At 36.2% G+C, this 15,154-nt stretch overlaps 3 protein-coding genes and 1 non-coding gene across 6 annotated transcripts; 2 read left to right on the forward strand and 2 right to left on the reverse strand.

The window, feature by feature from the left end:
* Positions 1-2,027: 2,027 nt before the first annotated feature.
* On the forward strand, positions 2,028-2,692 carry LOC9312802 (E3 ubiquitin-protein ligase RHA2B). The gene has a single exon (XM_021026776.1). It carries the CDS (start codon positions 2,065-2,067, stop codon positions 2,587-2,589), a length of 525 nt encoding a protein of 174 aa, XP_020882435.1. The 5' UTR covers positions 2,028-2,064; the 3' UTR covers positions 2,590-2,692.
* Positions 2,693-3,956: 1,264 nt separating this feature from the next.
* On the forward strand, positions 3,957-4,030 carry TRNAN-GUU. The gene has a single exon. It is a non-coding gene; the product is annotated as a tRNA-Asn (tRNA).
* Positions 4,031-4,061: 31 nt separating this feature from the next.
* On the reverse strand, positions 4,062-6,436 carry LOC9311131 (amino-acid permease BAT1). Its single transcript, XM_021025685.1, has 8 exons — positions 6,269-6,436; positions 5,932-6,192; positions 5,830-5,848; positions 5,522-5,741; positions 5,255-5,436; positions 4,884-5,173; positions 4,679-4,808; positions 4,062-4,597 (listed from the first exon to the last, which is right to left on the reverse strand). Exons 1-8 carry the CDS (start codon positions 6,364-6,366, stop codon positions 4,250-4,252), a joined length of 1,548 nt encoding a protein of 515 aa, XP_020881344.1. The 5' UTR covers positions 6,367-6,436; the 3' UTR covers positions 4,062-4,249.
* A 1,912-nt stretch (positions 6,437-8,348) lies between these two features.
* On the reverse strand, positions 8,349-10,168 carry LOC9312803 (lipid phosphate phosphatase 1). Of its 3 annotated transcripts, XM_021025998.1 has the most exons (3): positions 9,838-10,168; positions 9,519-9,708; positions 8,349-9,435 (listed from the first exon to the last, which is right to left on the reverse strand). In XM_021025998.1, exons 2-3 carry the CDS (start codon positions 9,576-9,578, stop codon positions 8,503-8,505), a joined length of 993 nt encoding a protein of 330 aa, XP_020881657.1. In that variant the 5' UTR covers positions 9,579-9,708; positions 9,838-10,168; the 3' UTR covers positions 8,349-8,502. The 3 variants fall into 3 exon arrangements, with proteins under 3 accessions (XP_020881657.1, XP_020881659.1, XP_020881658.1); XM_021026000.1 differs by lacking the exon at positions 9,519-9,708 and having other exon boundaries at positions 8,349-9,429; positions 9,838-10,167; XM_021025999.1 differs by lacking the exon at positions 9,519-9,708 and having other exon boundaries at positions 9,838-10,162.
* Between the last annotated feature and the right edge of the window lie 4,986 nt (positions 10,169-15,154).

Raw genomic sequence — 15,154 nt, forward strand, 5'->3', positions numbered from 1 at the left:
TTATTCCTTCTTCTCTACTTCATTTGTCTTTTTCATTCTCTACTTAATTAATTTATATCTATGTTAATTATTTTTTTAAACAACAACGTACGTGGACCTATCGATTGATCATCCCTTGGTCGACTAACAATAATGGAACTGGATTTGGTTTCTTGAGTTATGTGAAAAGCATTGCATAGATCAATTATAACAACTTTATCATAGCTCTGAAGCCTGCCTAAGATTTGAATGGAGCTAGTTTCTAAAACAATAATACTGTAGGTTTGGCTCCTTAAGGGGGAAAGAAAGACTTGTATAACATTAAATATAACAAAAAAAAATCTTGAAATCAAAATTTGATACACACCAAAATGAGTTGTTTTTTACTTGTTCATCATTTCATACTAAATATATTTTTGTTGAAAAAATTACTCTACGAGAAAGTAATAATTGTTTTTTCTCTCTATATTATTCTAACAAACGATAAATTACTTGATTGTTGTTTTGATCATTGATACTATAAAATAAGGCTGCATATGCATGATAGGTAGTTCTTAGTTTTTGTTCATTTGTGTGCATTATGTCTACATATAACTTAAAATGAAAAAAGGGGAGTGAGTTTTAATTTTTTTTAAGAAAAACAAATTAAAACCTTTCCCACTCAACATCTAATCAAAGACAATATATATCATATAAACAACGAGGAACGATAAGACACTCACACGCTATTTTACGAGGATTACATTATAATGACAACCACAGAATAAAGACGATCGTCTGCTGGCTAGGTGAGGCGAGATGGTAAGTGGTTTAAAATTTTAGCAGTTATGATGTTAAGTAGAGAGAGGGTCAAATAATTAGGTCGAAGAGAGTCGAGGTGGTTTTCGCTGGTTGGCTAATGCGATGACTTAATCCCATTTTGTGACCCTCGCTCGATCCATTTGGACGGCGGGACACCTACACCATCCCTTCTTCATTTTCTGTTTTATTTTAATTATGTTTTCTGAATAACTTCTTACTATCTTATAAGACCATAAATAGAACTATAAATCATAGATAATTCGATTAGAATTTGGAGAACTACAATTAGATGATATGCGTCACGGAGGAGACAAGAAGCGAGGCGAGAATCGTGCTAAATCTTGGTCAAGTTCAAAAATGAATAGCTTTTTATATTAAATAATCTCACAAAGCTAAAGGATGGATAATTTAATTAGTTGGTTCCATGTCAGTTGTTAATTAAGAATAATCTCAAACCGTCCACTTCCTTTTTATATTCCAAAAATGCTTCTCCAATGTTCTACACTTAAATATATACTAATTAAATGAAGCTGTTTATAGAGTATTAAGGAGTAAAATAATCGAAACATATATTTAACTAGCTAGCTGGGGTTTAATATATGTTGTTGAATTGATACGGACACAATTGATACTTTATCCATGTTGGGAAATTACTGATCAACACATTATTAGAGCAATCGATAAGAAATTACTACATACAGTATGTGGGGGTTGTTATTTAATCACAACTTAATAAGTAAAATCACATGTTATAGTGACATTAAAAGGAATGATTTCAGGAGGAGATTGAGAAAGTAATGATGTTGGTTGGGATTGAGTTTTGGAGAGTCGTTAATGATCAGATGTATAGGAATTTTATCACCGAAGAAGCGAAAAGATGCCATAACTCAATGATTGAAGGCCTATGTAAAATTTTGTTTGGTCTTTGGGGATACAAAGGAGCTTAGGGTAGCTATAATAGTCTATAGATCAATCATCGTCCGTATGAATTCAACAACAAAAAGAGTCATTCAATTTTGACTTTATTATCTCTTTCCAATAAACCGAAAATGTGGGGGGGGGGGAATGAAAATGTGAAATGGTTAGGGGCATATTCATGATAAAATGAAAATAGTGGGGCGAATAGTATGAAGATGGGAAAAAACGAAAAGGACTGAAAGTGAAAGGGCTAAACAAAAAGCAAAAGAGAGGGTCCCACAACACGTGGCCTGTGTCATTTGTCTCTGTCTCTCTCTCATCTTCTTCTTCTTCTTCTTCTCCATCCATATAAAGAAGAAGAAAGAGATGAGATGCAAACAGTATATGCAACAACCAAAGAACACAAACTCTAAAAGAAAGGCGAAAATATATCAAATGGGACTACAAGGTCAGCTCTCCGACGTCTCCTCCGATTCGATACCTCTGATGCTACTGGCTCTCCTCGCCACTTTCATCAGGCACGTCCGGTCTCTTCTCCTCCTCCCTTCTTCTGCCGCCCCCGTTGTTGTTGTTGTTGTTTCCTCAAACCTCAGCGTCCTCGCCGACCAGCTCAACCTAAATCGCCTCTTCTCGTACCGCTACTCCGATAACGCAGCCTCCGAGTGCATCGTGTGCCTGTCTACGCTCAAGACCGGAGAACAAGTGAGGAAGCTCGATTGCAGACACGTCTTCCATAAGCAGTGTTTGGAAGGTTGGCTTCAACATCTCAACTTCAATTGCCCGCTCTGTAGATCTCCACTGCTACCTCATCATCATCATCATCATCATCATCATCATCATGGCCAAGGCAGTGATACGGCGATCTCAGCCTTCCCTCTTCGCTCTCATTGATTATTTTTATGTGAACAAAGAAGAAAGAAAGAGAGAAGAAGATGGAGGGAGGATGTTTTTGATCTCACGGCCCTTCTCCTCTTTCCTTTTTTTAGGAAAAGAATATTATTTCTTACTAAAGCTGCAGATTGATTCTTCATATATAATTATTCCCTTCTATATATACCTTCTGTTTTTTTTTTTTGAGGAATCTCAGATCGGAGAGAGGTCCTTTCGTTTTTCAGATTTCCGCATGCAGTGTAAATTCTTAATATGAAAACTAGTCTTCTTTTTAGAACAATATTACTAATAATTGACAAAGAAGAAGATCTTCATGTATACCTCCTTGGCTGGTATATCTTTTTGCACTAGCAGATTGAAATACTAAAGCTTACTACCTACTACTATTTAATTTTGCATATATTCTGCTCTCTGTTTATATAATAGACAATTAGTGAGTGAGAGCTATATGGGATTAGGTTTATTTTGACATCTAGAGATGATAATAGAGAGGACTAGCTGCTGTTGATACCTCAGTCCTTACAGCATCAACAGTGGTTTGGCCTATGGACTTTGTTCTGGTTTCCACACTTGGCATTATTGCTATTGTGAAGTAAATGCTAGCTAAAATATCTATTGTGTCGAAATATCTCTAAGAAAGTATCATAGCACCTCATATTGTAACAAACTACACTAGTATATATTAAGTTTCTTATCAACTAAGCAGCCCCGGCTCAGATGGGTAGGGCGGAGGTACGACGGCCCGGGGCTTTTTTTTTTTATAAAAAATTTTTACATATAAAAAAGGCCCAAATATTTTTTAAAAATATTATTAATATGAGAATTATATTTTAAGAGGCCTAATTATTTATAAGAAAATGTATAAAAAGGCCCAAAATTTTTAAAATAACAATTTTTACTATAAAAACTCCGCAAAATTTTTAAAAATTAAGTAAATTTTCTCTTTGTATATAATAATAGGCCAAAAAAATTTTTTTTTGCTCTAAGGCTCTCAAATATGTTGAGCCGGGGCTGCAACTAAGCCACATTATATCATCTAATGTGAGTTACAAAGACTGACTAAAGTTTATTCTATATGTAGTAATGTGAGTTGCCCATGATAACACCCCCATTTCAAAGTTGTATTTGGGATCAATACAATATTACAAGGTGATCTGAACATATGCTCACTTAACACTTTAACAAAGTATAATACTACATGAATAAGACCCAGTTAACATTTCTCTTGGCGAATAAAAATATGCTCTAGTTTCGTTAATAGTGTGTACGATATTATATATGTTCACATAATCTGTTGAGGACTGAGGTCCGTTTTGCCAATTTTATTAAAGGTTAGTAATATTGTCATTGTTTCAATTAAACAAGATGCTGGAATAGCTCAGTTGGTTAGAGCGTGTGGCTGTTAACCACAAGGTCGGAGGTTCGACCCCTCCTTCTAGCGATTATTTTTTATTTTACTCGTCAGCCCATAGTTTGTTCTTCAATGGACTTCGTCGAGGCCCATGCCAACACTTTGTGTTGATTATTATCATTCCATTGGTTTAAAGTTTAGAGTTGTGATGATGAAATAAAAATGTGAGATGTTGTTGCTTTTTGTATGCAACAAAAAAAAGAGGCTAAATTTCCAGCTAAGAATGGCTTTACTCCCCAACGATTTGTTTCAGCTAAGAATGTTGGAGACGGGACCCGTAAACCAGTGGCGGGCACTGAAAAGCCAATATGAGAGGGTGATGGCCACCAAACCAGCCACTGCCACCGGAGTGTAGTTGAGTGTCTCCGCGGTTATGGGATATGCCACGGGCAAGGAGAAGAGGACTGATATGGTTACAACCCACATGACTGCCACCCATCCCACTACCATTCCGTACTTCCCCAGGCTGAATGGTCCAGGCACGAAGGTGTTGCGCGCAAGCGTCACTCTCAAAATAATCGGGATTGCGTATGCTATGTACAGTCCAATTGTTGCTATCGACACCATTGCTTGGAACGCCACTATGCTCCCCAGTGACTGCCAATTTCATCTCATCAAATCTAAAAGAAATCCCCAACACACACAGAGAGAGACACAGAAAGAGAGAGGGGGACTTACGGTGAGGGCCATACAAAATGATATGAGAGCAGAGAGCCAAACCGCATTAATGGGGACCTCTCTGCTGTTCACTTTGTGCCATAACGGGGACATTGGCATCGCTCCATCTCTCGAAAACGCATAAGCCATCCTGATTAACCAAATATACATGCATATGATCAAGTCCTAAATGCAGACAATGTTTTAACCAAACATGAATATATACCTGGAATTGCTGGTGACAGAGCTCATGCCGCAGAAAAACACAGCAACCGCAACAATGCCTAAGCACACGATTCCACCAGTACCGCTCCCAAACCTATTCTTGAAAGCTAAGTAGAAGATCTCAGCAATGGCGTACCCACCAGAGTTGTTGGTCTCACTCAGAAGAGAAGGTATGTCTGTGACCGCATAGCTTATGCCCAATATGTAACCCCATCCAAACAGAATTGATATCCCAATTGCACTGATTATTCCTCTTGGCCCGTTCTTGTCTGCGTCGACCGTCTCCTCAGTCTGCAATTTTACTTTTTGTTCAATCATCAAGAAAAGCTGATCAATCATTAAAAACAGAATCCATTTGTTTTGTACACTCACCATGTGGGCAGAGGCATCATACCCTGTAATGGTGTACTGGCTCATGAGGAGCCCCAAAACGAATATGTAAGCGTAGCTGGTGATGCCAAGGCCATTATCAGTGTTGAAATTGGTGAAGACAAACTTAGTGGTGGCCCTTTCCGTAGAAACCAAAGGAATCAGAATCATGAGCACCAAAACCCCTGAATATAATAATATAAGAGATGCTTGATGATTACTTGTGTTGTTGTGGAGACATGAAACACAGAGACAAAAGAGATTGGGTACCGAGGAGATTCCAGAGAGCAGCAAGCTGTCCAATGAAAGACAAGACGGAGATGGGGAGGCTGTTGAGAAGAGCATGGATGAAGAGGATCCCACCATGGATGCCAATCACAACAAAGTCTGATCCTTTATATCCGCCGCCGTTTCGACCGCCGGTGGAGAGAAGGACGATCACCTGAATCAGCTGTGCGAGAGAGAAGTCAACGCTGGCCGTCACTGCCCACTGCAAACACACCATTTAGCCCCCAAAGAGAGAGAGAGAGAGATATCTAATAAAAGTGAACAAGTCTGCTTGAAATTGAATGTTGGACCTGACCAACGATGTTGAACCTGAAAAAGAATTTGAAAATGAATCAGAGAGAGACGCTCTTGCTTCCATTTCCAAATCACAAATTCATGGAAAAAAGGTGTACCAGCCAGTCATCCAAGAGGCAAGAGGAGCCCAACGAGGGCCGGCGAGCATAGCACTCCAGTAGTAGAGACCGCCGGAGGTAGGGTAAGAGGAGCAGATCTCGGCCATCGATAAGCCAACACACATTGTGAAGGAGCCGGCCAGGAACCATCCGTAGACGAGAGTCACGGTGCCGCCAAACCTCAAGCCGGTGTTGTAGGTGGTGGTGATACCCGTGAGAACCGATATGATGGAGAAGGAGATGGCGAAATTGGAGAAGACCCTGAAATCTAACAATGTTTAGCTAACACAAATCGAAGAAGAATAAGAAAGATAAAAAGGAAAGAGCGGAGACAGACGAGAGATCGCGCTTGAGCTCTTGCTTGTAGCCGAGCTCCTTGAGGCGGACTTGGCCGGAATCCATGGCGGGAACATAGAAGGATTGATCGCCGCCCATAGTCCTCTCCTGGCCCTGGGAGTCCAAGCGAGCTCTCTCTCTCTCTCTCTGATTCAGATGAGATATTTATTTTTCGGGAAAAATGTCATTTAATCGTCCAACTTTAAAAAAATGGTCATTTTATACATGAACTTCATAGGAGGCCATTTTAAACATCAACTAAACGTTGACTGCCGTATTAAACATGAGACTGCGTTGACCTGGCCAATATAGACATAACGTTAAAACTCGATAACGGAACCACTAACAACCGTTATCAGCCGTTAGCTATTTTGTTAGTTAAATAGTCAACTTTCAAATTTAGGCCATTTTAAACATGAACTTTGTATGAGCTCATTTTAATCATCAACTAAACGTTGACCCGGCCAAAAAAGACATGACGTTAAAATCTGCTAACATAACCACTAACAACTGTTATCAATCATTAACGAACAACAAAACTAAAACAAACAAAAAAACATAATACAAAGAACCAAAACACAAACCAAACACCAAATACACTAATAACCAAAAATAAGAAATTTGTTCTTGATTACTAGTGTGCAGACGAATGGTGAGATCAAGAAAGGTGAACGTAAGACACTAGACAATGATAAGAATTAGATCAAGAAAGATGAACGTAAGACATTAGACAATGGGGTTAATATCCCCATTTTGTTCCATATTCCCATTTGCATACATATTATGTACTTTCATCATGCTTCTCCTCAAATTAAGTATTCATCTGTTCTTTTCTCTCAATTTTCGTATCATTGTCTAGTGTCTTTCGTTCATCTCTCTTGATTTCACCATTCGTCTACACACTAATATCCAAAAACAGATTTCTCATTTTTGGTTACTAGTATGTCTTTGGCGTTTGGTTTGTGCCTTGGTTCTTTGTATTATGTTTTTTTTTGTCTTAGTTTTGTTGTTCGTTAATGATTGATAACAGTTGTTAGTGGTTATGTTAGCAGATTTTAACGTCATGTCTTTTTTGGCCGGGTCAACGTTTAGTTGATGTTTAAAACGGCCTCATACGAAGTTCATGTTTAAAATGGCCTAAATTTGAAAGTTGACGATTTAACTAACAGAATAGCTAACGGCTGATAACGGCTGTTAGTGGTTCCGTTATCGAGTTTTAACGTCATGTCTATATTGGCTAGGTCAACGCAGTCCCATGTTTAATACGGTAGTCAACGTTTAGTTGATGTTTAAAATGGCCTCCTATGAAATTCATGTATAAAATAGCCATTTTTTGAAAGTTGGACGATTAAATGACATTTTTCCCTTTATTTTTCTGTTATATTACTTTTTTACATTACCCCTCCAAACTCTTGTCTTTTTTTATTAAAAATATATATATATATTTCAAGTAATAGAAAAACCGTTGAGTCTTTGACCATACTATTCTTATTCTAGTTGACAATTTTCTTCATAAACATTTTCTCTTACGACTAATTGGGACATGAATATAGTTTTAACCATCAAATTTCATACACAAAAACAGACATTTTACTAAATATTTTGTATATTGTATTAAGATACAAAAAATAACTCGTTTACAGGTCAGCAAATCAGTTATTTCTTTATTCGTAATCATTTCTTGGTCATAATATTACCATGTGTTTACTGATTATAATATTTGAGACAAAACTATTATACATAAGTGGTGTTAAAGATGATTTCTAATTATCAGTTTAGACCACAGACATGTAAATACTGTGTTCACTAGACCCGTGTTAGTCTATTAGACGAGACTGGCGAATGTCCAAGCCTCTCGGACACCAGAGAAAACGCCAATTTCATGCGTTCCAACTGGTAGGAGCGGCTTCTAAAAGACAAGCCTACCATGAGATTGATTTCACGAGACATTTTTACTTCCTTCTTCGAGTCTCGAGATTTTAAGGCCTCGGATCCATCAACATTTTCAAACATATATATAGTCTGATTAATTGTTTGTATCAAACAAAACTGTATCTACAAAAAAAAAAAAAGGCAAAAGCAAAATAAAGATGAAGAGTGGATTTACAAATGTAAGGGCACAAGTAGAGGTTTGAATACACATATATATATGTAATGTAGCTACACCATCCACAATCTCACGACGACGGCCAAAATGAAAAACCAAATAATGAATAAAATGATAAAAGACAAGGATCATCTGGGAGCCGTGGAAGTGCCTGATTCCATGTTTTCGAGAGAAGTTGAATCCATCTGCAGAGACATTGCCCTCAAGGCATCTCCGTTCTGGGAGGAGGCCACAGGGACTCCTCGTTCTTGGGCAGCCTTGAAATAGGCGTAGGGACCCCATCCCTCTTCGTGGTAAGGGTTGGGGTAGAACTGACGGTAGCAGAAGGCGGCGACAAGGATGCCGATGAGAGCTCCAGCGAAGACGTCTTGCCAGTGGTGCCAGTAGTCATCCACACGAGATATCCCCACGAGGCAAGCAGCAAGCAGAGGGAAGATCACGAGGCAGAGCTTAGCCACGTGTCCTTCACCGTTGAAGGCCTTGATTTTGCCAGAGAGGTAAAGGGAGAGGAAGGTAAGCCCCGCAAAAGACCAGGAAGTGTGTCCGCTCGGGAAGCTCTTGTGGCCTTCCTTGACCTCAGCTGCCTTGCCGTGGCATATCACACCTCCCAACGCATCATACAGCTCTTTGCCGTCGGGGAAGCAGCGCCAGTAGAAGTTAGGACGAGGGCGTCCGGTGGCTACCTTGATGGAGTCAGTGATGACACCAGTTATCAAGACGGCGAAGAGCAGCCCGAGGATGCTGTGGTGCAGATCGTACACACATCTCCTCTTAAGGTAGAAGCAGACGAACAGTATGATGGGAAGAAGCACCGCGTACACCGGGACAGACCAGATCGGGACGGTGTTGTCCTTGAAAGGGTACTTGAGGTCTGTCATCATGTCCTTTCCCACGTAGCGGTAGAAAGGAGAGATGAGGTTCAAGCCAATCTCGATGGCGATCAAGATGACGAGTATAATCCAATCGTGCTTGTGTTTAGAGGCGACTCTGCCTCCATGGGTCTTTATAGTGTGAACTCCAAGATCTATCTCCTGAATCCTTCCTCTCTGCGCCTCCTGGTCCTGCCAAAAACACAAACAATCATCAGAATCAACTAAAACTTCTTCTTATCGGATCCAAACAAACAATTCATAAATATTGCTACTTGGGGTTTAGGGTTTGACATGTCCGGTAAGGATGATAGTAATAACGGAATGCAATTCATTCTCTGGGATGAGCAAATTGGTTAAGGCAAGTAGAGGTTAGCAAAGAACTTTGTCAAAGCCCACGACAAGACTTGCTCTACGGATCCAGCCACTTTTTCGTCTGTCCGATTCGTTGTGCTAAGCACACCACTGTTTCATTAACAATGTTTTCGTTGACTCTATTTAACTAAACAAGTTGTGTTTTTTTTTTTTCACTTTATTGATATTTTTATTTTATTTTAAAGGAAGTAGAACAGAGAAGAGTCGATTGGGGGTTACCTGAGAATTGCGCCAGAATAAGAGAGAAGAGAAAAACGATCCAATTGTCATCAGGAAGGATTAAGCTTCTCGAAATGAGAGATCGAGGAGGCTTAAAAGAAATGTGGATCTCGAAACTTAGGAGTAAAACAGAGGAATTCTCTCTCTTAATATGATGGACTGATATAATTAGTCCGATGATGAATGAAAGAGTATATAAGAGGAACAAGGGAGGAGGAGGAAGAAGACGCGTTGTTAAACTTCCAAGTTTTTGTTTTGTTTTTGTTTCCCCACTTGACGGTTTGATAGAAGAAGAAAACAGAGCGAGAGAGAGACATGATCAACCTCCTCCTCTGCCTCTCGATTTTAGACTTTTGACTTTTCAGTTATCGCCGGTCTGATATGGCCTTCGTCTTCTCAGCCGCGTGGGTCCCACTTTTTAGGAAGGTTCCCACTATCTCTGTGGGCTTTTTTATTTATTATGGGCCTTCTACCTTGTAATTATTTACGTGTCACATGATCCAGTTTTCAAACTACATGAGGGAACAATGATTTCTTTTTTGGACTTACTAATAATAATATGTTGTACTTGTACCCACATTTCATTTCAATCACTCAGGACTTTCGAAGCCATCCCAATAACATTTTCTTCACACGCACTGAGAATTGAGAATCGTTCACAAATTCATCACCAAAGGGAAAAATTATTCAGATTTAACACAACTCCACCATTCTCTCCTTTTTAATGATATCACATTTTATATATCGGATGTGAATCTGCTGATTTTTAAGATGTATTATGTGAGTATAAAATCAGATTTCGAATATATTATAAGATACCCAAGTTAATAATCCTATTATTTTTTGACAAACAAAAAATGTGAAGAATCTAAAATTTAGGTAAATATAGGAAAGAATCCAAAATCGTATCTCATTGACGAAGAAAGTAGAAACTACTGTTTGTGGGTTTCAGATGGAAGATGAAGTAAGTACATAATGAGAGGTCAAAAAAGTCACAAGTCTGTCTGGTTTTATTTTGGAGTACATGGCAACTTGCTCCGACGTGAGAGATGCTTGAGGACTCATAATCTTTTTTTTTTTTTTTCTTTTTTTTGTGCACCAATCTTTCTTTCTTTTGTTTCTATATTTTTGGTATCAAAATTTCTATAAAAAATGACTTGGACTTTCAAATTATCTTGTTCCTATAGACTGACAATTACGGTTGAACAAGAACAAGAGTTTTTTAAAAAAAGAAGTGAATTTTGTTATATTACCAAAATTTTATAAATAAATATAAGACAAAATAAATTTTATGGACTATTTTGTGGTATATTTAGTGATATTACAAAAATATATACCAAAATTTTGTTGTATTTTTTTTTGTGGTATATTTTGTTATATTTAACTTTGGTATATTTTTTTTTATATTTTTAAGTAAAATTATGTAATAATTGTTTTAATTTTTTTATTAAAAAATTTTAAAAAAAATTATTTTTTTGAAAATATTTTTGGTCAACGCTGGTCAATGCTGGATTCCGGCAACCAAATCACTGGAATTGGATGGTTATGGTGTTTGCAACATGACTTATGTTAGTTCAGGGATGTCCGTATGTAATGTCAATACTTCGTGTAGCTAACGAAACATTTTTAAAGTCTGCATGTGTGACTATGTGATGACGTCTCTTTCGTGTAGCTGGCAAACATTTTCCCATTATGCAACTCTGCTTTCAGATATTCGTAGGTACAATGATCGAGTGTAATGGCACCTATTTTTCCACTTTGGTAGAAGTTTTTTTTTTTTTTTTTCCCAAATGTTTTGTTGATATTATGAAATGGATAAGTCCTTTTACTTTCCATCTAATTGACATGATGTATATATGTGGTGGACCCTCCAATAACTAGTTATGTATCACCGTATCTGTACCTGTAATAATATCTCATCATATTCCTTTGGATATCTACCATTTTTGGAAATTTCAACCTCCCATCTTTGTCAAAAAACAACCTCTTTTGGATGCATTTATCGTTACTTTGTATGAAATTAATGAAAACGTTAGTTTTTGAAGGGGACGTTACTTTTCTCAATTTATGCTTATTTATATATATATTTTTTAAAATGTCGTAATCTCCTACACACAACGGATTTATATAATCGGTCAGCCATGTACAATATATTGTCATAGCTAGAGAGTTGACCCGGTGGGAAAATTGAAAAAAATGAAAAATTAATAAAAATTAAAGTTTGACTAAAACTGAAAAAGAAGATAATGCATTGCATGGGATGGAATAAAAAGAAGTTTTTAAGAAAAAAAGTACACTCGATCGGTAATGTAATTAATGGAGTTGGTTTGTAACTAATATAGTTAAGGTTTTGTATTACTTGCAAGATTTGTTTTCCCTGGACTTATTTCTTAATTAATCAACCTACACCCACCCACCAACTTTTATTTCAATAATATGAAACTATAATCTATGTTTTGATAGTTGGACTTATTGTTTTTTATATTGAAAAACTTTATCCACAAGCTATCTTGTGACATGATCTTAATTATCATCCTCGTATATATATTAAAAATCTGATATCATCATCATCATTTTTCATCTTTTAGTTCAGAATGAAATCGTTCTTTACTCGGGGAGCATAAATAAAATAGGGTTAGTAAAGTATAAATGATTAGAATGGTGGGGGTAAAGTGCAAAAGATTAACTTTTAGTATTAGTTAGGTAAATTATCAATAGACTTTGCAAACTGTAACAAAATGCCTGCATGAGCGCCGCCTGGAGCTTTGACGACCATTTCTTTGACTCCACTCGCCTTTTCTTTTTTAATTCCAAAACGCGTGTCTGGCTTCTTTTTCTTCCTCGTTTTGATGTCACAACATAGTGTTTTGGCTCATAGGAGAATTATAACCCGTCGATCGACGTAATTTGTTTGTTTAATCATATGTCATGTTGATGATGAAAAAATATATTGAGTTTAGTAATCGGAAAAGAATCCCCACGAATAATAGTAATATTATGAAGCTGCAAGGGTGAATATTAAATAGAACGTAAAGTTTGGGGGTTCACTATACAAGTCATGAAAGGTATATTTCTTTTGTACTAGTAAAATATGATTATGTCTCCATTTTACAGCCGAACCGTGAGAGCCGTTAGATGCAATCTGAATCGTAAACAAGGAGTAATATAACGGACAGGATCATAGTGGGAGGATGATACAGACCACAGAGGATTCTTCTTTGGCAGACTCCAGGGTGGAGAGCCAATCAATTAGTCGAAGGAAGGCCTGCTGTCAAATAATGTGACCTTCCCACAGCTTTTTTTGATTCCTAATTAACAACTTTGATTAGTAACGCTTAATTACAATAATCTCACCTTTTTACTAAATCAATTGTGACAAATTATCGAATCAGCTTTTCAAAATCATCACTTTGCTTTAGGCAACTCTATTCATCTTATTCCTTCCTAAATTGTTAATGAAAGTGATTTGAATAGGTAATAATCTCGTGCATTTGTTGCTATGTGCCAAAATATATCTGTTTTGGGGTTATTCTCCATTTTCATGTGACCTTGTTGTATGTTTTATAACGGTTGATTTGTTTTTTTTTTTTTTGCATCAAACTTATAGATTAATTTAGAAAAGACAGTTACACTTCCTGAAGGGAAGAATTGGAAACAAGCTAAAGAGCAAATTTAGCAAGTGCATCTGCTTTGAAATTGTTTTTTTTTTTTCCTGCTTTGAAATTGTTTATACGAGGGATAAACGAGAAAGATATAAAGGAGAAGGAATTCTTTAGACAAGAACGTCAAATATATCAATTATCTTTCGTTTATTCCCATTAAATTTTCTGGGATCCAATCCATCAAATTGCTTAATCGCATATGTTTTGTAGAAATTTCCGACCCTTTATAAAGAGGATTTATTATGTTCGTAAAACCGCATTTTTAAGTTTATTGAAACATTGTAGATCTGTAGTGAGCCTTATATAACATATTGATTATGCTTAAAATGAAACTCTCTCTTCCCATTCTTCTCTCCAATATCTCAAATTTTTAACATAACTTGAGCATCACATAGGCCTTGTTCTTATAATAGTCGTGCGATCCTCACTAGCGACATGTTTTGAAAAATTGAGTTTTGTAATTTTTTGATATCTTGTAATTATGAGTATCTTTAAGAGTGTAATTATAAATTTAAAATTTTCTAATTAAAAATTACTTCTTAAGTTGGAGAAGAAGATATGAATATACATATTAGTAAATCTTTGATTATGGCAATTTGATTTTAGAAATCCAGTGACAGTCGCTGCTTTAAAATGAAGGATTGGGTTGTATCGTCGTTTTATCCGGCAATTATGGATTCTCAAGATTTTAGTCGTTGCGATGTAGATTAGGAAAAGATGAAGAAGAGATAAAGGAGATGTAAAAGCAAATTTTAGATTGACTCACTCCCGAAAAGACTATAGTCTTTGTAGATTTCTACTTTTTATTAATTATGTTTTGATATTTGTTAATCATTTTTAATATTAACTAAGATATAGATTTGATATGATATACATATTATTTTGATATAAAGTTGTTAGGTAAAGAATTAAAATCCAAATTATTATGATGAAATAGATAGCTAAATTGTATTACAAAATAGAATGTGTAAAGTTGAAATTTGGTTTAAAAAACTAAACTAAATATATAAAAGAGTGTGGTTATTATTTAATAGCAATAAAATGGAGTACTTAGAATTAAAATTCAGTTTCTTTTGATGAAATAGATAGTTAAAGGGTTTTGTGCAAAAAAACCCTCCAACTCGTCTATTTTTGCAACTTTACCCTTCAACTCTGAAAAATGCAAAATAATCATACGAAATCCAAAATAATACGCAATATAACCCTTATTCGCTACCGTCAAGTTCGTCCAAGTTCGTGAAATTTTGACAAATAATATGTCAAATCGAAGCCCTGGCGATGAATAGTTCAACTCTACCTTTAGAATTTTTAAAAACTAATGTATGTCACAGGAAATACGTTTACAAAAAACGTATAAGGGTTATAATGCATATTATTTTGGAATTCGTATGATTAATCTGCATTTTTCGGAGATGGAGGGTAAAGTTGCAAAAATGGATAAGTTAGAGGTTTTTTTTTGCACAAAACCCATAGTTAAAATATATAGTAAATAGAATGTGTAAGATTGAAATTTTGTTTAAAACAAAAATTACTAAATTTAATATTTTTAAAAATGTGTGCATTACTATTTACTATTCAAAATTCAAATTTCTATTGATAAAATTTTATATTTATATCTAATATCCGTCTATTTAGGCGGACTTTATCTAAAATAT

Source organism: Arabidopsis lyrata, assembly GCF_000004255.2.
Source record: "Arabidopsis lyrata subsp. lyrata unplaced genomic scaffold ARALYscaffold_5, whole genome shotgun sequence".
NCBI lineage: Eukaryota > Viridiplantae > Streptophyta > Magnoliopsida > Brassicales > Brassicaceae > Arabidopsis > Arabidopsis lyrata.

Bases quoted from the DNA above. Each gene is read 5' to 3' on its own strand.
- LOC9312802 (XM_021026776.1), top strand. From the start codon at position 2,065: ATGAGATGCAAACAGTATATGCAACAACCAAAGAACACAAACTCTAAA.
- LOC9312803 (XM_021025998.1), bottom strand. From the start codon at position 9,578: ATGAATTGCATTCCGTTATTACTATCATCCTTACCGGACATGTCAAAC. The intron at 9,436-9,518 runs GTAGCAATATTT...TGTTTTTGGCAG, and splicing joins TGTCAAACCCTAAACCCCAA to GACCAGGAGGCGCAGAGAGG.
- LOC9311131 (XM_021025685.1), bottom strand. From the start codon at position 6,366: ATGGGCGGCGATCAATCCTTCTATGTTCCCGCCATGGATTCCGGCCAA. The intron at 6,193-6,268 runs GTCTGTCTCCGC...GTTAGATTTCAG, and splicing joins GAGCTCAAGCGCGATCTCTC to GGTCTTCTCCAATTTCGCCA. The intron at 5,174-5,254 runs GTGAGTGTACAA...GTAAAATTGCAG, and splicing joins ATGATGCCTCTGCCCACATG to ACTGAGGAGACGGTCGACGC.